Source organism: Coregonus clupeaformis, chromosome 3 (assembly GCF_020615455.1).
Source record: "Coregonus clupeaformis isolate EN_2021a chromosome 3, ASM2061545v1, whole genome shotgun sequence".
NCBI classification, from domain to species: domain Eukaryota; kingdom Metazoa; phylum Chordata; class Actinopteri; order Salmoniformes; family Salmonidae; genus Coregonus; species Coregonus clupeaformis.
The window spans coordinates 10044741-10071720 of record NC_059194.1 but is presented as its reverse complement, the minus strand read 5'-3'; the positions used below and the strand labels follow the sequence as shown (position 1 = coordinate 10071720).

Here is a 26980-nt window from a genome sequence, read left to right as displayed (position 1 = left end):
AGTCAGGACATGTCATAGATTGACCCTCAAAGGTTAATAGATGTGTGAACTGCAGCATTGGACCATTTTAATGTATGGTATTGGACCTTTTTCAACCAATGTTGGAATTTCAGCCAGTAGAAACCTGAATATGGCATCCGTTTTAGGAAGGTCCTCAGTTGTCAGGTGAAACCATTAGTTATCAGACAAAATGTCCTAATATGGATGCCACATCGCTATAGTAACTTTGAATGCAAATTAAGACTCACAAGAAGTCAGTTCTTTATCTTGATATGAGTGGCATTAGATTTTACATTTACATTTTAGTAATTTAGCAGACGCTCTTATCCAGAGCGACTTACATCCAGAGCATGAGTGCATACATTTTCATAGATGTATTTTAGTTTCAAAAAACATTTTAATTGCATGTAATTGTTAATAACTTAGGCATGTCAAGCCATCATACATGATCTATTATGGTTGTAGGCCTATGCTGGTAGAATCACTGTTCAGAGCATAATTACTGTGAGCTATTGAGCAACCAAAAAAAAATGAGCAAAGATTCTATTACAGTACGGTAATTGAGCTGTAGCACTATTATCGTCATTTTCAGCCATTACAGTTAAAACAATGCTGCTTAAAATAATAATGACTTTACATCAAATAAAGATTGGCAAGTTGAATTAGAAGAATGAAGCATATCTATAGCCGCTGCTTTATTAAAATTAGTCGACTCATTCTGATAGCAAAAAACAAGGTACTTGTATACCTCCTCATCAATACAATAAACACTATTTCAAGTTAAACATGCTAACTGTGGTAAACAATAGTCAAAACAGATCATTCACAAAAATAGGACAAATATAATTTTTTGTCTAGAAAGGGTTCAATACTCTTGACAGAGTGAGCAGGCTACACCACTTCAGTATGATCTACATACAATACATTGTTGGTTGTCATAGTCCACAGCAGACCTGGGTTAAAATAGTATGTGTTTTCTTTCAAATACTTTAGCTGTATTTGTCTGGTGCAATTGGACCACTGGGATAGTACCGATCTAGCACTCCAGGAAAGCTCAATCAAACGCTCAAAGTATTTGAAATAAATAAAATACTATTTGAACCCAGGTCTGCTCCACACCGCAAGAGAAAGTCGGTTACACCCACCCATAATAAAGATTAGGAAGAAAATGAAATTAGAAAGAAATGCAGCACCGTGAGAAACAGCCAAAAGTAGCTCTTTAGCTACTGTTACAAATTCTTTAAAAAATATGTAATATATGTTGAAAGAAAAATTGCACTTAAGCGCACAGATGACACACCAAGGCCATACAAACAGAATTAAATGACTAGTTAACCATTTACAATGTGAACATTCGGGAGATCTAATGCCTTTTAGAGAAATCACCTAGACGCTCCCAAAACTCCATTTAGACTTAAGAGAGACTGACAGTAGATTTGCTTATTTTCGAGATAGGATGGTTAATAATTATGTACTAGAAATGTTTTGCTATCACAAAGGCTTTGGAATACTGATTGGGGAGTAGCAAGGGGTGCATTCATTTTACCTCACCGAGTGAACCAGTTGGGCGGAGTTTGCACCTAAGGACCAATGGAATCGTCTCAAATGTGCAAACTTCACCCACCTGGTGCCCTGGGTGGGCCTAGGCTGGGTTTACACACCACCAAGTGTTCACAAAAGCAAAACGCCATTTACGCTAGCTTAAGAGTTATTACAAATTCTGGCATGCGCTAACGTCTCTGTGCAGTATGTGGTGAAGTCACAAAGCGGTTGCTGAGACTCTAAGCCTAGTGCAGTGTAAATCCAGCCTTAAATGAATGCACCTGTCATGTGAGCTGAAACATAGTTGAATCCAGTTCCACTATCCAATCAGATCCTCCCGAGCATACGGGCGATCCACCAGTTGCAGGGCATGATAATCTGACAGATGACACGTCCTCCTTGGTAGTAGTAGGGGTAGGGGTTGAACCCCCCCAGGGGCTCGTAGTAACGCTGGCAGTAGCGGTAACCACGACGACAGTGCTGGCAGCAGTAGCCACGATCATCCAGGCGGTTATCCAGCTCAACTCCAATGTCTCTCTGTGAAGGACAATCGGCAAGTCCATGAGAGGAAGGAAAGAAGTTAGGTGCTTCAAAGGACAGGTGATCCACACAAAGGAAAGCCAGAGAGACAGAGATCTTGAGAACATTTAATTGGAGGTATAGGTGGAATATACTGTAGGTGTGGAATAATTACACCTCACTGGCAAGGTTTATTTTTCTGTGGTAGCTAAATGTTTCTCTTTCTTTTGGCTTTAGCTTTCTCTGTTCAGTGACGTGTGTATACTTTAAATTAAATATTTATTAAGCAAAATCACTCTCCTTTTCTTTTCCCTGTGAATACCAGCTCTCCCAGAGCAGGGACACTCAGACAGAGGATTTGATTGGGTGAATTGATGTTCTCGCTTTGGTTGTGGGTCAAAAAAATATATGAAGAAGCAGCTAAACAAAAGAAAAATATAAAAATGGAAACAAATTGACAGAATGGTTCCACCCTCGACTGTGACACAGGGATCAAGATAGCATTGGAAAGCTAGTCCGCCTCGATCTGAGCATCCAGGAGCATTAAACATGATATAATAACCTTGACCTTTCTGTTATGTCAGTGGTAGCATTACTCTTCGCTTCACCATGCTCCATCTCTGATCCTAGAGTCCTTGGCTCCTTTCTGCCAGGGCTATCTTCAATCAAAGGGACTCTGACACTGCCGGTTACCGGGATAATTAAACTATTTCTTTCATCTCTGACCTCCCTCTCCCCCCGTTGCAACCCACGCGAGCTGAGTCAAAATGGCCGCCACTCCTCCATTAGAGACTACAAATTAGAGGCTCTCCGTGGCCCGACTCCCCCTGAGCTTGACTTTAAGTGGATGGCACATTCCTAAAGCAATTAGCCGAGTAATGATCGCCTAACAAGGATCCTTTTATTTGCTCGCGCCGACTGGGTGTGAATTTATATAAGGGCCAAATGAAAGCCAAACAAAAGGTAAATTGGGTAGAATTAATGGCCCTTGGGTTTTTCCATTGTGCCGGTCGGCCGGGCGTGTGCCCTCTCCAGACGGTGGTAGGGCTGAGTGCCATGCCTTTGATCCAGGGACACTCTGAATTGGGTTCAGAGAAGTGCCACTTAACTCTCCGCCCCTAGTTGTGGCGGCGGCAGCAGCAGCTCTCTCAGAGCAGCACAGATACATTAGACCACGTTTTCAATCTCCTGCAGAGAGTGAATCTGAGTGAATCTTCACAGACAATTCAGCACTGTCTGGTTAAATAGCTTTGATGAAAGAGACCAATTGTCCTCCTTTTGGACTTTACTTCTGGGAGAAGCGGCCATGCTGCTTTGCTTATGAGTCAGTCTTTCCTAACAGTAGAAAAAACAAAACAAAACAGAAATCTATTGAGAGGGGGAACTGAAAATGCGAGGTCATTGTTTCACCCCAGTCTTTCAAAGGGCTGGGACACATAGGAACACGACTTTGACCCTGATTCCTCCTCTACAGTAAATTATGGGCTGGAGGTTGTTTGGCTACTTTCCTGTAAAGGCAGTATTAGAGCCTCCCGAATGGCGCAGCGGTTTAAGGCACTGCAGTGCTTGAGGCGTCACTACAGATCCTGGTTCGATCCCAAGCTGTGTCGCAGCCGGCCAAGACCGGAAGACCCATGAGGCGACGCACAATTGTCCGAGTTAGGAGAGGGTTTGGCCGGCCGGGATGTCCTTGTCTCATCGCGCTCTAGCGACTCCTGTGGTGGGCCGGGCGCATGCACGCTGACACGGTCGCCAGTTGTACAGTGTTTCCTCCGACACATTGGTGCGGCTGGCTTCCAGGTTAAGCGAGCAGTGTGTCAAGAAGCTTGGCAGTTTCGTGTTTCGGAGGATGCATGGCTCTCGACCTTCGCCTCTCCTGAGTTCGTATGGGAGTTGCAGCGATGGGACAAGACTGTAACTACCAATTGGGGAAAAAAGGAAATAGTTTAAAGGACACTAAATGGTCCACGGTCTCACAGATGTTGTTGACTCTACTGATTGTGGCTGGAGTTAAGCTACATTCACCCTCCCAGAACTTTTAGAGCCAGCATAATAAAAACACAACAAATAGTGCAGTAGGTAGGATTCAAATCACGAATCAGTCATCACAACTGCTGTGACAGATAAACGTACTAACATTACATACTCCTAACACGGGGGACTAACTCCTCGGAAAGAGAAAAAGGATGATATTTAAAATATGTGTTTTGATTTATGACTCTGACAATGGCTGGTGGGCGATTACTGATTGATGATGTTAGTCATGTTTAGGGTCATCAGCTGCAAGGCAACAATCTATTATGGAGACAACACAAAAGCTGCCATTGCAACTGACAATAATCTTATCAGCCGCCTCACAGCTAAAACTGTGACGGTATGAAATCCAAATCCAGAGCTTCAGTTTGGGAAAATTAATGGAAATATATTTATTCAAATGATGGGTGATTACAAAAACAAACAGACAATTGGCATTGTACCTCCGAGACAAATTAATCAGAGGCATCCTTTTTAAAAACGGAGCACGATTATTAATCATTTTGGCTTCAAGTTCCCCTCTTCAACAGGATATGGCGGCGGGTGATTGGAATGGGGCACCGTGGGAAATCTGGGGCCGTCACTCACAAACAAGTGTCATTAACGAAGGGTAAAAGTCATTACCCTCGCGCTCTGTCGGATATCTGATTTGGTCACACACCGAAACACGTCTCACGCGTAACATCATATCAGAGAATTGATCAGTCTGTCAAGTCGAAAACTTTCAGTCAGTCATTCAATAATGAGGAAGCAAATCGAGCCGCGACGACTCCTTCAATTTCCACAGTACTGAGTGTTATTTTACACACTGTGATTACCATTCTCCTTCTGGCTTGAAACACACAAGCCTCGTTGCTGTTATTTAATCTTCTATATCAGAGCTGATCATCACAGTCTCTCTGATATTCTATTAAAACACCAGGGACAACATATCCATTTCATACTGTCACATGACTGTAGGGGTTGGGATCCGTCCCAAATGGCACCCTATTCCCTATATAGTGCATTACTTTTGAACAGGGCCCATAGGGAATAGGGTGGCATTAGGGATAGACCCTAGGTATGAGATGCAGCATGAAATGCTAGGCTAATATGCAGCAGGTACTGCCTTGTACTCCCAGTGCTAGTTATGTGGTCTCATATCAACCACATGAACTTCATCATGCAGGCAACGGCGAAACCTGTAATGGTTAAGCCAAGGGGAAGTATAATATGAAATATATTATTAAAATATGCCACTAAGCTTTTATCCTAAGCAACTTCCAAAATTTGTATTAGGTGTACAGTATGTGGTCCTTGCAGGACATGAACCCCCGACCTTGGCATCACTAGCACCACACGCCAGGCTCTTACCAACTGTGCCACACAGGCCCAGGCAGTATCGGAGGAGAGGAGGTCTTTACAGCCTCTGTTTACCCTCGGTCCCCTGTGAACCATCACTGCCCACTCAGGGAGGAGAGGAGGTCTTTACAGCCTCTGTTTCCCTCGGTCCCCTGTGAACCATCACTGCCCACTCAGGGAGGAGAGGAGGTCTTTACAGCCTCTGTTTACCCTCGGTCCCCTGTGAACCATCACTGCCCACTCAGGGAGGAGAGGAGGTCTTTACAGCCTCTGTTTACCCTCAGGATCCTGTGAACCATCACTGCCCACTCAGGGAGGAGAGGAGGTCTTTACAGCCTCTGTTTACCCTCGGTCCCCTGTGAACTATCACTGCCCACTCAGGGAGGAGAGGAGGTCTTTACAGCCTCTGTTTCCCTCGGTCCCCTGTGAACCATCACTGCCCACTCAGGGAGGAGAGGAGGTCTTTACAGCCTCTGTTTACCCTCGGTCCCCTGTGAACCATCACTGCCCACTCAGGGAGGAGAGGAGGTCTTTACAGCCTCTGTTTACCCTCAGGATCCTGTGAACCATCACTGCCCACTCAGGGAGGAGAGGAGGTCTTTACAGCCTCTGTTTACCCTCGGTCCCCTGTGAACCATCACTGCCCACTCAGGGAGGAGAGGAGGTCTTTACAGCCTCTGTTTCCCTCGGTCCCCTGTGAACCATCACTGCCCACTCAGGGAGGAGAGGAGGTCTTTACAGCCTCTGTTTACCCTCGGTCCCCTGTGAACCATCACTGCCCACTCAGGGAGGAGAGGAGGTCTTTACAGCCTCTGTTTACCCTCAGGATCCTGTGAACCATCACTGCCCACTCAGGGAGGAGAGGAGGTCTTTACAGCCTCTGTTTCCCTCGGTCCCCTGTGAACCATCACTGCCCACTCAGGGAGGAGAGGAGGCCTTTACAATCTCTGTTTACCCTCAGTTTCCAGTCTCCACTCATGCCCAGGCAGCCTTGTAGTTTCAACGCTAAGCTTGGCCGCCAAAGAGGCCTGGGCAGAGGTACAGGGTCACACCATGGCTCACCACCAATCACCCAACCGCCAACCTCCAACCGGCCAAAACACGTTTACAATATAAGTGTGTGTACCGACTGAGGCCCGCTTCCCAATCATATCTGAAGGCTTATCCTTCCCCCGTCTAGGTGAAGGACAGTGATGCTGCCAGATGATAGTTATTCAGTTGGAGAGCTGACCAGGGCCGCTGCTGCAGCGCTGTGCGAAGGCTCTTCCGTGGCAGCCGCGGCTAAAGGTCGTCCTCTGTAGCTCAGCTGGTAGAGCACGGCGCTTGTAACGCCAAGGTAGTGGGTTCGATCCCCGGGACCACCCATACACAAAACATTTTTTTATGCACGCATGACTGTAAGTCGCTTTGGATAAAAGCGTCTGCTAAATGGCATATTATTATTATATTATTATATCTCCACACCTCTTGTCACTGCTACTTTAATGATTATTCCGCGGGGGGGGTCAGGTCACTTCGAAATTACCTGCCGAAATACGTAATCAGGGGCCCCAGTGGCCGTCAGAGGAAGGGCCACGGTGGAGGCCAGATCAGGTGGAGGGGTGCGGGGGTCAGAATTGGCGCTCTACAAAAGGTCTAGGTCTATGTCGGCATCCCACTAGCATCAACAGCAACTTCAGACGCATCATACTGGCATCAACAGCAACTTCAGACTCATCATACTGGCATCAACAGCAACTTCAGACTCATCCTACTGGCATCAACTGCAACTTCAGACTCATCTCACTGGCATCAACAGCAACTTCAGACTCATCCTACTGGCATCAACAGTAACTTCAGACTCATCCACTGGCATCATCAACTTCAGACTCATCCCACTGGCATCAACAGTAACTTCAGACTCATCCACTGGCATCATCAACTTCAGACTCATCCTACTGGCATCAACAGTAACTTCAGACTCATCCACTGGCATCATCAACTTCAGACTCATCCTTACTGGCATCAACAGTAACTTCAGACTCATCCACTGGCATCATCAACGTCAGACTCATCCCACTGGCATCAACAGTAACTTCAGACTCATCCACTGGCATCATCAACTTCAGACTCATCCCACTGGCATCAACAGTAACTTCAGACTCATCCACTGGCATCATCAACTTCAGACTCCCCAATTATAACTTGTTTCCTCCCCTTCGTCGGTCACAAGGCCTCTGTTATCTGCTGGGCCCACAAACACTGTCTGGCTGTGGCCTTGGAAGGGGCCAGTTGGAGCTTAGCTGATTTTCAAAAGGAGAGCAGGTTTCATCTCCCGGTATGCTTTAATTACATAGCATTGCAGCTGGGGCCATAGAGGATGAGGAGGGGAGGAAGAGAGGAGGAGAGGAGAAGAGAAGAGAAGAGGGAGGAGAGGAGAAGAGAAGAGAAGAGGGAGGAGAGTGCAGGCAGGCAGGCAGGCAGGTATTCCTGGGCCCGGCCTGATAAATGTTAATATTATGGCTTTGTGTGTGTGTGTGTGTATGTGTGCGTGTCCATCCGTCCCCTGGTTCCTCAGAACTCAAAACTATTCTTCCTTCTCTGGAATGAGCTTTTAACTCTTACTTAGACAGTCTGGGTGTGTACCTGTCAGTCTATACTATGTGTGTTGCTGTACGTGTGTGTGCGTTCGTGTGTGTCAAGGCTAACTAATCATGGAGCAATGAGCCGCTTACATGCACAAAAACATGGCATTATGTCTTCTTCACGCTTTGTTTCCTTCCTTGATAATTAAGGCATGATTAATAAATGTGCCATATCTATTCAGTAATGAGTGACCTTGGGAGTGCTGCTCTGTACGATGTTCCCTAGATGCCTGCCTTTGCTCGAAAAGAAAGCAAAAAAGGCTCTGGCTGAGGCTGTGGGGGAAACGGTGCTGCCTTTTGAAGGCTAGATATTCCTCTCCATTAATGTAGAGACATTAAGGGAGTCTTAAGCAAGGCAAGTTCATTTAAACAGATATAGAGAGCAATTTCTATGCCCTGTGGTACATCAAGACAAGTCTGTTTTATGCTATGAAAGTCAGCATCAATTAGCGAGAGTCAATTTCTCTGCAGAAGTAAATTAAGGAGAACTAGGCACCACTGTGGCTCGTATCGCCTAGTGTGGTGCTGGTTTGCGTCCAAAATGGCACCCTATTCCCTATATAGTGCACTAGAAAGTATTCACACCCCTTTACTTTTTGCACATTTTGTTGTGTTACAGCCTGAATTTAAAATTGATTAAAATTGAGATTTTGTGTTACTGATCTACACACAATTCCCTATAATGTCAAAGTGGAATCTGTACCCCACACATACAATTATTTGTATGGTCCCTCAATCGAGTAGTGAATTTTAAGCACAGATTCAACCACAAAGACCAGGGAGGTTTTTCAATGCCTCACAAAGGGCACCGATTGGTAGATGTCTAAAAATGTGAAGTTATTAATTATGCTTTGGATGCTGTATCAATACACCCAGTCACGACAAAGATACAGGCATCCTTCCTAACTCAGTTGCCGGAGAAGAAGGAAACTGCTCAGGGATTTCACCATGATGCCAATGGTGATTTTAAAACAATTACAGAGTTTAATGGTTGTGATAGGAGAAAACTGAGTATGGATCAACAACATTGTAGTTACTCCAACAGACACTGGGAGACGAATTCACCTTTCAGCAGGACAATAACCTAAAACACAAGGCCAAATCTACACTGGAGTTGCTTACCAAGACGCCATTGAATGTTACAGTTTTGACTTAAAACGGCTTGAAAATCTAGGGCAAGACTTGAAAATGTCTGTCTAGCAATGATCAACAATGAACTTGTCAGAGCTTGAAGAATTTTTTAAAGAATAATGGGCAAATATTGTACAATCCAGGTGTGCAAAGCTCTTAGAGACTTACCCAAAAAGACTCAGCTACAAAGTATTGATTCAGGTGTGTCAATACTTATGTAAATTAGATATTTCTGATTAGCATATTTTTGTAGATGGGTGAGAAAAAAATCTATTTAATCCATTTTGAATTCAGGCTGTAACATAACAAAAGGTGGAATAGGTCAATATGTGAAGGCACTGTAGTTTTGACCTAGTTCACTATATAGGGAATAGGGTGTCATTTCGGATGCCCTATAACCAGCAAACAAAAATTGGATCTGTGAAAGTTTTTCTCAAAAACTGTCCAGTCATGGTGATGATTATAGAATGTTTGTATAAAACATTTGCCTGTTATTGCAAGAACATTCCTAGAACACATTTAATCTGTTCTTTAAAGGTTCCCAGAATGTTTCATTAGGTTGTGGGAACAGTCTGGTGAGGAAAATGTGGGGACATCATAAGAGATACGTTCCCAAAACAAAAAAACGGTCCAGTTGTGCTGATTATTACAATGTTTATATTAGGTTCCAAAAAACATTTGCCTGATGTTGCAAGAACATTCACAGAACACATTTTTTATGTTCTTTAAAAGTTCCTAAAACATTTCTTTAGGTTGTGGGAAGATTGTGGGGATATGACAAGAGATATGTTCCCAACACACAAAAACTGTCCAGTGTTGCTGACATTCAGATATTTGTATCAGGGTGCACAAAACATTCCTTTGATGTTGCAGGAATATTGACAGAACATCCTTTCTGAGTCCGTTAAAGGTTCCCAGAACATATAAGTAGGTTGTGGGAACAGTGTGGGTAAAATACAAGAGAAACTGTAGGTTCCCAAAACAAAAAATATGCTCAGTTGTAATGACATTCATACAATGTTTAAGTTAGGTTGCACAGGACATTCCCTTAATGTTGTAAGAATGAAATAAGTCAGTTTTTATGACGTTCATAGCATTTTTGTTTTAGGTTGAATAATATTCCATTGATTTTCACGCAATATACATTTTACCTTGTCTTGGAGGTCGTCAGAACATGTTTGACCACAACATTCTCAGCATGCAAATTTGTAGCTCCTTAAAGCATATTGGAATACATCCCCATTAGGTTTCTCTCCAGATTTAATGGCAATTCACATTTGAGCACTGTATTGTAGGTGATATAGAGACACAAGGCATTTTAATTTCATTCATCGCACATTTGAACAGCATTTAATCATACAAACACAACCATATTTTTTACACTTCATATGTTGACAATCTGCACACAGAGGTTTGAACCTCCAATGTTTGGTTTCCAAGCCAGGTCTTGTATCCTCTGCGCCACCAGTAAAGCTCTATTACATCTTATTTTTTCAGTATATAACCATGGCAGTATGGTCAATCAGGAATTTAATGTGTCCTTTTTAGCCTTCTTAGACTTAACTAACCCAGGGAAATACTGGTAACTAGGTTATTCACCATCACTTCACCAATACTCTTTATATGCTGCATACTTCTGGGCCATATTTACAAGGTATCCAAGACCATGAGTGCTGATCTAGGATCACTTTTGTTTTTCAGATCATGAAAAATAAGCCAGGCGGGACCGTATCAAGCATCTCAAATTAGGAATTATATTGGGTGTGTTTTTTGTTGTTGTTGAACAGTACATTTTTACACAATGTTTTTTTTTTTTTTTTTTACAGTTAGTCAAAATTCTGCATTTGACTGGACTTATACATCTGGACGAAATAAAGACATCCTCTCTTTTACTAGAGTATACCTATCTGAGGCTCAATTTCATTACAAAAAAGAAACATGGTTAATAAAGAATATGTGGGATTGAACCTGCAATATTCAGATCTGCAGCAAGAGCATTAACCCTCTGCACCAGGGGATAGCTATGGCCTTGTGGGTTTTCAGTCAAATATGGTAAATCAGGACACAGAACAATATTTCTGATTTATTCAAATGTTCCCATTCTCCCATATAGGATGTGCACTTGTAACACTGTATTTTTTTGTCTTGTGCAACCTGGGTTAAACATTGTATGAATGTCTTCACAACTGAGCATATTTTGTGTTTTGGGAACATATCCCTTGTCATGTCCCCACAATATTACCACAACCTAATGAAACATTCTGGGAACGGTCTTGTGACATCAGGTGAATGTTTTATGCACCCTAAAATAAACATTGTAGAATCATCCGCACAACTGGACAGTTTTTGTGTTTTGGGAACATATATTTTGTGATGTCCCCACAATGTCCTCACCAGACTGTTCCCACAACCTAATGAAACATTCTGGGAACCTTTAAAGAACAGGTGAAATGTGTTCTAGGAACGTTCTTGCAACATCAAGCCAATGTTTTATACAAACATTCTATAATCATCACCACGAATGGACAGTTTTTGTGTTATGAGAACATTTGCCGCGACCTAACAAATGTTCTGGGAACTTTCACAGAACCAATTTTGGTTTGCTGGGAAAACATTACTGGTACATTGTATTATTACATTACCTGGAAACTTAATGAGAACTTTTGGGGAAGGTTATGTAGTGGTTGTTACAGATGTTATGCACAACAGTACATGTTAGGAGAACAGTCCAAGGATCTTTCATATTTTCTTTATTTAAAAAATAAATAAAACCCTAACTTAATGGGAATCTTAGCTAATGTTCTGGGAATGTTCCCAGTTTGCTGGGTAGGCTCTATGCACTGCAATACTTTGGACCTAGTGCACTATATAGGGAATAGGGTTCCATTTCAGATGCAGCCCCAGCACAGTACATACGTAGTCGTTGACAGGAACCTGGTCCAGGACATCACGAGTGACACGGTGACCTCTGACCTCAGCATCAGGTATGTCCTCTTCAACCTCCACCTCATGGAACTCAGCATCTGCACCAAAAGGAGGAAGTACACAGAACAGCTGTTGATGTACTTTACCGGATCACAGCAGAAACTTCTGTTTTTCCTGTTTGAGGTGATCTGATGGAGGGGGTGGAGAGGAATGGAGAGGCCCCGGTGCCCTGTACCTCTCATGGGGGAGGGATGGATCCAGTGGATGGGCAGCTCCTGGCATATCTCCCAGATCTTGGAGTTGAGGAGGAAGGCTGGGTTAACGATGGGCTCCTCGGCAGGCACCCACACCTGGGAGTCCTCCACCACCTGCATGTCTATTCCCTCTGTCTCACCCACCTGTCAAGGAGAGCAAACACACACACACACACACACACACATGCACAAACAGCTTTATTTTCGGGGAGTAAAAATGTTTGACCATTAAAAATCCTATTTTCCCTAACCCCTAACCTTAACCCTAACCCTAACCCTTAACCGAACCCTAACCTTAACCCTAACCTTAAAGTGATACTTCGGGATTTAGGCAATGAGGCCCTTTATCTACTTCCCCTGAGTCAGATGAACTTTGAAAGGAAGTTGCTAAGAAGCGCTAGCGCAATTCCCAACTAGCGTTAGCGCAGTGACCGAAAGTCTATGGGTATCTGCTAGCATGCATGGGCTCACGAAACTAACTCTAACTTCCTTCATACTGGTATCCCTTTAACCATAACCCTAACCTTAAACCTAAACCTTAATCTTAAAATAGCATTTGAACAAATTCAGGACATGAAAAAAGTCCTGACTTTTCAAAAATGTTATTGTTTTCCTACCTTTTCAGGACATTCGGTTGAATTGTTAAGACTTTGGGGTCATGATAAGGTAGGAAAACAAGTACACACACACACACACACAAATACAGTGAGTATCAAACACACCCTCCCTTACGTAGCCGCAGGCACGCACGCACACCCTCCTCCACACACACACCTGTCAGAGCCCAAGAACACACACACACACACTCAGTTCTGTACCCTCTGCATTCTCAGCCCTCTCTCCCCAGAGCCACAGCACACAAGCCCTGGCCATGTCCTTTTATTCATCACCCTTTATTGTCCACTGGGAGCACCCCCGCCACTTCCTGCCTCCTGCTGACTCCCGCTAGCCTTGACTTCCTCCTCGTTCTCTGTTTCTTCCTCTCAGGCCTCCAGGCAGCCCTTTCTCCCCAACAACAACACGTGAATCCAACGACAGCATAAATGTGACTTTGAAATGACTTTGTAGTGCTTTATACTTTATTGTGCGGTGAAAGGCTGCAATATCATTAAATACAGCAGCCACAATAATAAGCAAGCGTCCTCCCCCATCTCCTCCTACTGCATTCAGCTCACAGCACAAGCGACGTGCTTCATTTGTTGATACTGTAGTTCATGAGCTGTAAAGTAAACTATTATTGCTTAATGATAGGGAATGCATGTCACTGCTACCTAATAGAGATGTATGAAAGGGGCTTTTGGCGATGCCTGATATTTGTTTCTTTATGTATATGTAAATACGTCGGCAAATAAACCCCTCTTCCCAGTGCCTCGTTAATTAGCGGCTGGAGAGAACAGCAAAACAGTTTACTTGACAAATGTTTTTACAAGGTGATTCTCTCCCGGTTTGAAGCTTAATTGCACATTAGTTGAGCTTGATGTAGGATCCCCGGGCTATGGTTGGAACCAGCGGTATCATTTATATTAGGTTGTGCACTCTCGACTCTCCCTCCCTTCCTTCCCCACCGCTCGCCGATTCTCGCTTTATTTGAATTTACTGCTCATGCTGCTGTCTCGCTCTAACTTTTTGTTGTGAAGTGACATTACGCCAGTGACCCTGTGGAGACGAACTCACACCTCGTTCTGGCCAGATTAAAGAACGCATAGCGGCGAGGCTACTCAAGCACTAGCTGCCTGTGCCTGTGCTTAGCTAAGTTGCCAAGCCACCAAGCCTTTGATACAGTTTGCTCTCACTCTTTTCAGCAAATGTTTAGCCTGCTCCAGATCGGACTAAGCTAATGACGACTCAAAGGAGGACTAGGGGGCTCTGGTGGCGTTCACTCCCCCTGAACTACAGACATTAAAATGAAGGCCAGGAAACACAAACAGACCTGCCTAATTGGAACTCAGAACCACTGAAGCCGAGCAACTAAGCAAACCTCCCCAAAATGAGTAACTGGAGGTTAAGACACAGACTGTAACATGAGTAAATGGAGGTCAGGACATGAATTCTACGACCAGTTGAGAAACAAGACCAAGAAGGAAGACAGCCTTCTGGGTAGTGGTTAAGTTGATCATGGCTAGTGTGGAATAGGGATTGAAAAAAGGCCAATTGATAAGTGCAAAGACAATGCAGTTATATCATAATTTAAGCTGTTTTGTAGCTTTATAATATTGTACAAAGTAAGGACATTCTGTATTGGGTGTCAGACTAATATAATGTATTTATTGTAACTTTGAGCCTATGTAAGTACATTCCACACACAGTCAGTGTCATACTGTAATTAACATATACTTGCCCTCTCTTGCTATAATGTCCTAAGGGTGCAACATTTGTTTTGTGACACATACTTAGGTCACTTGTGTTTGTCATGGATCAATTAAGATTTTCTCATGATATCATAAGACTGTATATGACATTACTTCCCATCTGGCTGTCTCCCATACTATACAGACATGGCACACTTTTCATAATGTTCATTCTTTATATGTTCAAAATGACATACAGCTTTTCGTTTTAGTCATATGACATTTACCTACAGTACATATCATTCCAAGAATGTGGTGTTTTGCATGCATGGTATGGCATTTGTTTGTGGTTTTTATCTGAGTGGGAGGTTTTGGCTTGCCAGCTAGGCTGGTTGTGGCCATACATATTAAGTGGTTACCCCGAAGAGCAAGAAGGGATCCAATGACACTGTTCTACTGTCTGAAGAAGAAGGACAACAGCTATTTCATCGTTTCAACACTGGAGGAAACTGGAGGGAGGCGCAGGGATTACAGCCTCCCATCATTTTATATGAGGAACATATTGAGAATGGCCGAAAATACCGGCGGCAAACAATTCATGTTTGTCACCTGGTTCTACTCCCCGAGTGCTTTATTTCCTTATCAGCCGCTCGCAGTTTCTCCACCGGCTGCATTGTTTTCACCTGGCCTCTGAGAATCTGAGGCCCCAGACGCCCCGCGCTGAGCCCACGTTCACATAGCCCGCAGCTTTGGCTGGGCTGGGCTGAGCGGAGCAGCAGCAAAACCATGACTGTTTTCTCTTTAACCCCTCTGTGGTTCACACAGTAGTAACACAGTCAGGACCTTAAGGGAGACTTGTCTCAGAGACAGAGGCCTCCCAGGCCACGGGTGGGTGGATTCTGATGGACCGTGGATCACCTTCTACTTTCTAATGTAGAGGAAGCCTACAAGAGGTCAAAGGTCAGAGAGGTTAGTCTTCAAGTCCCTGACATGCTATTCCAATAATGTAGTTCAGTGCCACTGTGTGTTATACAATACCGGTAACACTTTACAATGAGCTAATGTAGTAGTTAACATGAGTACATTATCTTATTGGAAAATAATAAAACAAAACAAAATAAACAAACATGAGTAAATGATCAATAAATACATTGACAACATTTAGAATAACTTAAATAATTACAATGCATTAATAGTTAACAAATACATTAACAAATGGTTTTATTAACAAATGCACTGCACAGGACAGTGTACTGTAGGGTGCCATACATTTTACATAGTACTGTAGGGTGTCATAACTTGACATTTCCTCAGTAAAAAGGCTATGGACCAGTATGCATATTATGGGACTTGGTCTTTACAAATCCAGTGTGATTGTGTGCTAACCCTGTGTGCATGCACATGTGTGCTTGTGCATCAATGCATCCTTGTGTCTTTCCCTATCCTCTGGAGGACCTCCTCCTCCTCTTTTCTCCCCTGTCTCCTCGTCACCAAAGCCAAAGCCAAGGCCCCCTATCTGATTGATTCCACAGCTGTGAATTAAGGATTAACAGTGAAGTCTAATTAGGTTTGACAATGGACAAAAGAAGAGCAAAATGGCAGTGGTATAAAGTACAGAAGTAAAAATACTTTAAAGTACTACTTAAGTCGTTTTTTGGGTATCTGTACTTTACTTTACTAATTATATTTTTGACAACTTTTACTCTTACATTCCTAAAGAAAATAATGTACTTTTTACTCTATACATTTTCCCTGACACCCAAAAGTTACATTTTGAATGCTTTGCAGAACAGGAAAATGGTCCAATTCACACACTTACTGTATCAAGAGAACATACTATTTGCACTATTTGCATACGCTGCTGCTACTCTCTGTTTATTATCTATGCATACTCACTTTAATAACTCTACCTACATGTACACTACAGTTCAAAAGCTTGGGGTCACTTAGAAATGTCCTTGTTTTCGAAAGAAAATATTTTTTTCCATTAAAATAACTTCAAATTTATCAGAAATACAGTGTAGACATTGTTAATGTTGTAAATGGCTATTGTAGCTGGAAACGGCTGATTTTTTATGGAATATCTACATAGGCGTACAGAGGCCCATTATCAGCAACCATCAGTCCTGTGTTCCAATGGCACACTGTGTTTGCTAATCTAAGTTTATCATTTTAAAAGGCTAATTGATCATTAGAAAACCCTTTTATGTTAGCACAGCTGAAAACTGTTGTGCTGATTAAAGAAGCAATAAAACTGGCATTCTTGAGACTAGATGAGTATCTGGAGCATCAGCAATTGTGGGTTCGATTACAGAATCAAAATGGCCAGAAACAAATAACTTTCTTCTGAAACTCGTCAGTCTATTCTAGTTCTGAGAAATGAAGGCTATTCCATGCGAGAAATTGCCAAGAAATTGAAGATCTCGTGTACTATTCCCTTCACAGAACAGAGCAAACTGGCTCAAAACAGAATAGAAAGAGGAGTGGGAGGCCCCGGTGCACACCTGAGCAAGAGGACAAATACATTATAGTGTCTAGTTTGAGAAACAGACGCCTCACAGGTCCTCAACTGGAAGCTTCATTGAATAGAACCCGCAAAATACCAGTCTCAACATCAACTGTGAAGAGGCGACTCCGGAATGCTGACATTCTAGGCAGTGTTGCAAAGAAAAAGCCATCTCTCAGACTGGCCAATACAAATAAAAGATTAAGATGGGCAAAAGAACACAGACACTGGACAGAGGAAGATTGGAAAAAAGTGTTATGGATAGACAAATCAAAGTTTGAGGTGTTCGGATCATAAAGAAGAACATTTGTGGGACGCAGACCAAATTAAAAGATGCTGGTGGAGTGCTTGATGCCATCTATCAAGCATGGTGGAGGCAATGTGATGTTCTGGGGGTGCTTTGGTGGTGGTAAAGTGGAGATTTGTACAGGGTAAAAGGGATCTTGAAGAAGGAAGGCTATCACTCCATTTTGCAACGCCATGCCATACCCTGTGGACGACACTTGATTGGAGCCAATTTCCTCCTACAACAGGACAATGACCCAAAGCACAGCTCCAAACTATGCAATAACTATTTAGGGAAGAAGCAGTCAGCTGGTATTCTGTCTATAATGGAGTGGCCAGCACAGTCACTGGATCTCAACCCTATTGAGCTGTTGTGGGATAGCTTGACCGTATGGTACATAAGAAGTGCCCATCAAGCCAATCCAACTTGTGGGAGGTGCTTCAGGAAGCATGGGGTGAAATCTCTTCAGATTATCTCAACAAATTGACAACTAGAATGCCAAAGGTCTGCAAGGCTATAATTGCTGCAAATGGAGGATTCTTTGACGAAAGGACACAATTATTATTTCTATTGTCAATGACTACATTTCCTATGCATTTTGCTATATTTCCTATTCAAACTAATTTCATGTATGTTTTCATGGAAAACAAGGACATTTCTAACTGACCCCAAACTTTTGAATGGTAGTGTACATATTACCTCAATTACCTCGACTAACCGGTGCCCCCGCACATTGACTCGGTACCGGTACCCCCTGTATATAGCCTCGCTATTGTTATTTTTACTGCTGCTCTTTAATTATTTGTTACTTTTATTTCGTATTATTTTATATTGAATTTTTTTGTGATTTTTTTTGTGGTATTCTTTCTTAAAACTGCATTGTTGGTTAAGGGCTTGTAAGTAAGCATTTCACTGTAAGGTCTACACCTGTTGTATTCTGCGCATGTGACAAATAAAATTTGATTTAGTTTTGATCCCTGTTCATCCCTACTGCCTCAGATCTGGCAGACTCACTAAACACACATGCTTCTTTTGTAAATGATGTCTGAGTGTTGGAGTGTGCCCGTGGCTATCTGAAAATGAAATAAAAACAAGAAAATGGTGCAGTCAAGTTTGCTTAATATAGGGAATTTGAAATGATTTATACTTCTACTTTTGATACTTAAGTATATTTTCACTATTACTTTTACTTTTGATACTTAAGTATATTTAAAACCAAACACTTTTAGACTTTTACTCAAGTAGTATTTTACTGGGTGGCTTTCACTTTTACTTGAGTCATTTTCTATTAAGGTATTTTTACTTTTACTCAAGTATGACAATTGGGTACTTTTTCCACACGGTGCAAAATGGCAGGAACATATGGTGCAGGCTGGGCAATTAGTATCTGGAAACATGGACCAGACATTAAAAAGATGAGGGAGAAGGGGATGCAGTCTGGTTATTTGTCTAAACAGCTTTGTGTTCTTAAAGTCAGAAAGGGATATCTGTGACTTACTTGGCATGACAATGTACCAATGTAATTTAGTGTATTTGTTAAATGATGGACCAGGGAAGAGCGTTATGATATTTTCCAGCTCCGTTGGAGCCATGTGTAAAATGGAAATGAGAGTGGAGGATTGTAGAGGAGGAACATATTGAGAATGGAGAATGGTAGAGTCTGAAAATATTAAGAGTGGAGAATGGTGAGACTGAAAACATTGAGAGTGGAGAATGGTTGAGGCTGAAAATATTGAGAGGGGAGAATGGTAGAAGCTGGAAATATTGAGAGTGGAGAATGGTAGAAGCTGGAAATATTGAGAGTGGAGAATGGTAAAGCCTGAAAATATTGAGAGTGGAGAATGGTAGAGACTAAAAATATTAAGAGTGGAGAATGGTAGAGGCTAAACATATTGAGTGATGGATTCTTTAAAAAACAAACACATGAAACACTTTTTTGCACTGTGAATTGTATTGTGGCACCGACAAATTTGATAGTTTGATTGATAGAATTTTGCTCATCATTCTCGCCAAACTTCACGTAAGGCTATTGGGCCCGGAGAAGTGAGATTAATCTTATACCTCTTCCTCAGACCCCTCTCTTTCTTTTTCTCTCACACGTCCCCCTTTAGGCTATTTGGGTCAAGCCTTTGGAAGAGTATGATTACATATTTATATTAGTTCAAGATTGACAGCAAACACTATTTGATATGAGACACAAAGGGGATTGGCGGATTTGTGGGCAGCTTTCAGACTGTTTCATGAGCACTGGAGACCGGAGTTTATTCTTCAGTGGGAGAGGGCAGAGAAGATTGGATGGTCAGGGTGAGTGTTTGTGCTCTGCTCTCTGACTACTCTTCTCTGTTTATTCACACTACCCTTAAAAAATGCATGATAGTTTCCTGTGTGAGAGAGAGAGAGGGAGGGAGGGAGGGAGGGAGGGACACACACACACACACACACACACACACACACGGAGTGAGTCAGAGAGATGCAGACAGGCATTCTATACCAATATCTCTGTGTCCACTGTCACCACCTCTGTCACCACCTCTGTCACTTTGGGAAGCTCCGTGGTCTGGGTCTTGATGTAACACCTCTGGTGTTTGGCGAACCAGATCCCCGTGATTCCCTTTGAGGGAAAAAAGAGAGAAGGAATAATAAAAAAATCTGATATGTATCATTCATTATTTTGTCTGTGATGTGGAACAGCTAAGCGCCAGGGCGATATCATTTTTCAAAATGTTTCTTCAGTCTCTTGAAGAGAAATCTAAGCTCTTAACAACTAAGAGAAGTTAGAACCTAATGAGGGTGCAGAGGTGCCTTCCATCTTCTTTATCTTCTTAATTTTTCGAGTAAATCACAGTTCAAAGACAGATCGGCTCCTACAACACAAACCTTTAAGAAGAGACTATGAGTAAAGAACAAGGGGTTCTTCCTAACTAAACAAAACTTAATAGAGGGGATATTTCCAGCAGGACAGTCAAGCGACATGTCAGAGGGCGAAGCAGCAGTTGCGCCCCAAATGACACCCTATTCCTTTCACTGTAAGTGCACTACCTTTGACCAGGGCCTATAGTAATGCCCTAGTTAGGGAATAGGGTGTGATTTGGAAGGCATCCAGTGTCTCTACGGAGGCTGCCCCCACTGAATTAGTCAGTCATAGGTCCCTGTCACTCTCTTAATCTGTTCAGCCAAGTGAAGAGCCACTCCCTTCAGCGCCATTGACAATCCTCCACTGTGTGGAATTCAGGGCCTTTCAATTTGACGACCGGAGAAAGCTTATTTCAACAAGGCAGACATATCTGTTAATTGTCTTTCTGTGTGTCATTCTCTGTTCGACTAAGTAGTTCGCCGGTATAAGTCTGAAACCCCAGGAAAGCATATCAGATTGTCTGCCGTCTCTAGGGCTACCATATATCAGATTGTCTGCCGTCTCTAGGGCTAACATATATCAGATTGTCTTCCGTCTCTAGGGCTACTATATATCAGATTGTCTGCCGTCTCTAGGGCTACCATATAATCGATTGTCTGCCGTCTTTAGGGCTACCATATATCAGATTGTCTGCTGTCTCTAGGGCTACCATAGAATAACATAGAGTCATGGCATAGAGCTCTGACGCCTTAACGACGTCTTCTTTAAATCAATCTTAACTCAGAAATACAGACACAATTTTCCACTTGTCTCTAGACGCCACATATGACGACACGATACGAAGCAACACCTGTTATAATCCCCCTGTTATAATCCCCCTGTCATAATCCTGTTATAATCCCCCTGTCATAATCCTGTTATAATCCCCCTGTCATAATCCTGTCATAATCCCCCTGTCATATTCCCCCTGTCATAATCCTGTCATAATCCCCCTGTCATAATCCTGTCATAATCCCCCTGTCATAATCCTGTCATAATCCTCCAGTCATAATCCTGTCATAATCCCCCTGTCATATTCCCCCTGTCATAATCCCCATCATAATCCTCCTGTGTATAATTTCATCTGCAAGGGGAAAAAACAAGGCAATAAAAGTCGGCGACACAAAAGCATAATGTTAATGCCTGACTTTATTGTGATGAGCCCCTGATTCATTTACTGTAATGGCGAGTGCCGCTACAGAGAGAGGGAAAGGACATTCTCGTGATGAGATGCAATGATTACCGGAGGTGGTCAACCAGAAAATGAAGAAAAGACACTCATTACGGGGATAAGAAATGGGAAAAGGATGCGGTCTTATAAAACCATGTCAACATACCGGCTTGCTATTCTCCCCGATTAAACATGCTACACATACAGCTTTAAGCTTTCCAACTGAAGAATGATTTGATTTTAGGGCCTGTTGCATCTCCATTGCATAGAAAGGTTAGGGGATGCTGTACCAATCAATCAATCATACACTTGATAAGACACACACTCGTACACATGGATTTTGTGTGGTAGTATGTGGTAGTAGAGTAGTGGCCTGAGGGAACACACTTAATGTGTTGTAAAAAGTGTTATTTACATTTTAGTCATTTAGCAGACGCTCTTATCCAGAGCGACTTACAGTGAGTGCATACATAACTTTTTTTATTTTTCATACTGGCCCCCCGTGGGAATCGAACCCACAACCCTGGCGTTGCAAACATCATTCTCTACCAACTGAGCTACATCCCTGCCGGCCATTCCCTCCCCTACCCTGGGCCAATTGTGCACCGCCCCATGGGTCTCCCGGTCGCGGCCGGCTACGACAGAGCATGGATTCGAACCAGGATCTCTAGTGGCACAGCAGTGGCCTTAGACCACTGCACCACTCAGGAGCTCATGAAATGTAATGTCATTTAATATTTTAAATTGTATATAACTGCCTTAATGTTGCTGGACCCCAGGAAGAGTAGCTGCTGCTTTGGCAGGAACTAGTGGGGATCCTTAATACATACAAATTCATTGTCACTTGGGCTCTATATTCCTGTCTCTTCCTGCGTCTGTTGAGTGTCAGGTGACGTGTTGAGGAAACAAACATGGAAGCTCAGGATGCTCATTTCACTTTTATTAAAATAATTATTAAAATGATTAACCGCAAACTCATTGCGGTTAATTATTAAAAACAAAAAAATATGTTTTAACTGAGAATAGGCATTGGTCTGAAGCCGAAAAATTCACATGAGCACCTCAGTGCCTACTCCACCCACGCTCTACCACCTACTACAGTAGCTATGTTGGTATTGTACTTCAAACTTTGTGTAGGCCCGTTGCTTAGGATTCAAACTTTCTCAAACAGCCTAATTCATACTCTTAGAGGAGGTGCTTCCACAATAATATGATTTGTACTGCATACAAGTTAAAGTATTGGATTCTTCACACACCACAGTAAGACATTATCTCATTATGCTACATTTAATGCTTTTTTTTTATTAAATGAAAGGAAGCTTTGCTTTTATACTTACCAGACCATCAGGCTTGGTTGAGCTGTTTTGTCTTGTAGTAATGTGGTGCATGCCTGTATTTCCTAAAACCTTTATTTTAGCAATACATATCATTGTGAAAAAAATATCATAATAACATCCTTTTTTTGGTCAGTAGGTGCCCAACATAACAACAGATGTGTTGGACACAGTAGCTCAGATAGATATAAGCCTGTATGCATTCCTGATTTCTGTAACTGTTAGCTTACTTGTGTAATATTGACATAAATTCAGAACCACTTGTGTTTCAAACATGGTCCTGTTTTATCAATTGGTGATCAATGGACAGTTCATTACCTCTGTCAAAATAATATGTAGCTTAAAGTTATGTTTGTACTTGTATTTATTTTTGTAATAAATATGGTGTATCAACAATAATACACATTTACAATAGGCCTAAATCTAAAAATACATACAGCCAAATTATATATATACTGTATAAACCAGTATACATAATTTTAATAGCAGGACACTGTAAAGTCTATTATCCCTCTGAAGAGTATGAATTAGGCTGTTTGAGAAGGTTTGACTCCTAAGGGCCCCATGTAGCTCAGTTGGTAGAGCATGGTGCTTGCAACGGCAGGGTTGTGGGTTTGTTTCCCACGGGGGGCCAGTATGAAAAATAAATCTATGCACTCACTAACTGTAAGTCGCTCTGGATAAGAGCGTCTGCAAAATGACTAAAATGTAAGCAACCCACCTATACATAGTTTCAAGTACAATACCAACATAGCTTCTAAAGTAGGTCAAAGCTGTGTGCTGGAAAACCTTGGTAGGGCATGGGTGGAATAGGCATTGTGGTGCTTGTGAATTTCCTTTATTTTTCGGTCTATTCTCACTTAAAACATCGGTTTTTGTTTTTAATTTCCATGGTTTTTACACCGGAAGATGATTATGCAACAATATTATACAACATTATAATACAGCTTAACACATGCTCTCCTTGTGAACCCTCACAATGTTGTGAGTTTTATTTATTGATAAGATCTCAGCTCATAATCCTACTGATCACTGCTCAAAGCAAATTGGCGAGAGCAAGGAAACAAAGACTGAAGCAAATATTTACTATGCGATTACACAATGTAGCTGGCAAGATGACTACATGAGCGCAACATATGGATGAGCTGGTCTCAATGGAAGGGTTCTGAAATATTCTCTTTCGCCAAGGCGAGGTATGACCATGAATATATCATAGTCATCCACCTCGGTGGAAACGACTTGGGACACACAAATGGGACATCCCTGGTACGTCAGATGCGAGCCGATTTGGAGGTAGTCATACGAATGTTCCCTGGGACAACGGTGGTCTACTCTGACATTACACAGTGGAGGAGATGGATGTTCCAGTGGTAGGAGGACATCAACAAGCGCATAGAGATGGCCCAACGCTCTGTCAACCAGCTGGTGTTTGCATTTCTCCGTGACAGGTGCATGCCCACAATCCACCACTCTGCCATAAAGCACTGTGTCCCTGGGCAGTACCGTAGGGATTGCGTGCATCTCACAGATTAGGGCAACAACCTCTTCCTTGAGAGTCTCAGAGCTGGGCCCGTATCCACAAAGCATCTCAGAGTAGAAAACTGGTCATAAGTGCTGAGAATAGAGACATTTTACTCCTCTTCTGATGGGTAAAAATAAAAGCTACGCAGCTTGAAGCCTCTTTAGTCATAAGAGTCCCACCTAGTCGACAGATATTTAGGACACTTCATGAGCTATCCTAACCAGTTAAGAGTTACCAGCAGGTGTCTTGATTATAGAGAAAGGCAGTGAGTCAGTGAAATAATGTTTTGATATTTCTATATGATCAACCCATAAATAATCTAGACCTTGCACTTTTGACAATGATTTCACATGAGGCCTAATTCACACGATATATGCCTACATAATTATAACCAATATGCTAATAAGAAATCACAAATATTTTCATGTTATTTCAAGCAGAATATCACGTTGTTAAAAAAGATGCCTAAATTGGTAATGCATTTAATTGTGTTGGGTAAAAATGATAGACCTTTCAATTGTTTTATGCAACATTATCGGCAAGTACCTACTGTGCCAAAGCGATTTAGAGTTGTTTAACGGGAGTGACGAGTGTGTGGATATTTATTTTTTTTTTTTGTCATTTAGCAGACGCTCTTATCCAGAGCGACTTACAGTTAGTGAGTGCATACATTTTTAAAAATATTTTTTTCATACTGGCCCCCAGTGGGAATTGAACCCACAACCCTGGCGTTGCAAACGCCATGCTCCACCAACTGAGCTACATCCCTGCTGGCCATTCCCTCCCCTACCCTGGACGACTTGTGCGCAAACCCCATGGGTCTCCCGGTCACGGCCAGCTACGACAGAGCCTGGATTTGAACCAGGATCTCTAGTGGCACAGCTAGCACTGCGATGCAGTGCCTTAGACCACTGCGCCACTCGGGAGATGTAATGTTATAAAAATGCAGCTTTTAAACCATTATACTGTATGATTCTGTGCAAAATGCTTATCACATTATTCAAAATATCGGAATTGGTAAAAAAAAAAGAAGGTTATTCATGCCAACATATTAGGCAATAATTAAGTGTACGCAAAGTGATCGTGTCGGGCGAAAATGATATCAAACGTTTTACCATTGCAACATTTGATGTACAGTCACATTCACCGTGATTATCTGAAGCGTGCTATAAATTGCACAGCTGGCGATGCCTCATCGCGATTGGTTATTCCCCATCATTTGCAACATGTCAATAAGCGTCCTCACTATCTTTCCTTTGCCGTACTTCCAACTGTGGTGATTACCAGCTGAGATAAACTTTTATGAGTTGATTTTACTCATGGCTCAAAGTTTGTCTGCGCAGTATTTTAACATCATCCTAAAACCTACTCTGAGCTGGGAGTTTTGTGTTGTCTTAAAACTGGTTTTAACAGGATTCCTATGACTTTTTCTGAGACGTTTTGTGGATACGGGCCCTGGTCTCTCCTCCGTTCTAGCAAGATGCATGCAGTAGTACACACCACCTGCCACTTGCCTGCCTCTCCACGAACCTAAAGGCTCTTTTAAGAGCCACCTAATACATTAACATAAGTGTGTGTGTCATTTAATCACGTAGTTTACCAAGTTATCAAGCATTTCCTTTTCTTTTGACTGCTGCAACCTGATCTCATAGCATTTCCTTTTATTTTGACTGCATGCTGCTGCAACCTGATCTCATAGCATTTCCTTTCTCTTTTGATTGCATGCTGCTGCAACCTGATCTCATAGCATTTCCTTTTCTTTTGACTGCTCGCTGCTGCAACCTGATCTCATATCGTTTCATTTTATTTTGACTGCATGCTGCTGCAACCTGATCTCATAGCATTTCGTATTATTCTGTACGTATATCCGAACTCAAAATTTAGAATGATAGTGGAACAGGTTGAGAGCTTCAAGTTCCTTGATGTCCACATCACCAACGAACTATCATGGTCCAAACACACCAAGACAGTCGTGAAGAGGGCACGACAAAGCCTATTCCCCCTCAGGAGACTGAAAAGATTTGGCATGGGTCCTCAGATCCTCAAAAAATGATACAGCTGCACCATCGAGAGCATCCTGACTGGTTGCATCACCGCCTGGTATGGCAACTGCTCGGCCTCCGTCCGCAAGGCACTACAGAGGGTAGTGCATACGGCCCAGTACATCACTGGGGCCAAGCTTCCTGCCATCCAGGACCTCTATACCAGGCGGTGTCAGAGGAAGGCCCTCAAAATTGTCAAAGACTCCAGCCACCCTAGTCATAGACTGTTCTCTCTGCTACCGCACGGCAAGCGGTACCAGAGTGCCAATTCTAGGTCCAAAAGACTTCTCAACAGCTTCTACCCCCAAACCATAAGACTCCTGAACAGCTAATCATGGCTACCCGAACTATTTGCACTGCTCCCCCACCCCCACCCCATCTTTTTACGCTGCTGCTACTCTGTTAATGATTTATGCATAGTCACTTTAACTCTACCCACATGTACACATTACCTCAACTACCTCAACTAGCCGGTGCCCCCGCACATTGACTCTGCAACGGTACCCCCCCTGTATATATAGCCTCCCTACTGTTATTTTATTTTACTTCTGCTCTTTTTTCCTCAACA

The 26980-nt window shown here is 42.6% G+C and overlaps 1 protein-coding gene across 1 annotated transcript in view; it reads right to left on the bottom strand.

The window, feature by feature from the left end:
* Positions 1-662: 662 nt before the first annotated feature.
* Positions 663-26980, bottom strand: part of LOC121540256 (tenomodulin) — a 53367-nt gene continuing 27049 nt past the window's right edge. Inside the window, exons 4-7 of the mRNA XM_045206482.1 lie at positions 19942-20061; positions 12352-12514; positions 12108-12214; positions 663-2079 (exon numbers count right to left, since the gene is read on the bottom strand). Of these exons, the coding sequence (XP_045062417.1) occupies positions 1870-2079; positions 12108-12214; positions 12352-12514; positions 19942-20061 (600 nt within the window). The 3' untranslated portion in view covers positions 663-1869. The remainder of the gene's footprint in view (positions 2080-12107; positions 12215-12351; positions 12515-19941; positions 20062-26980) is intronic.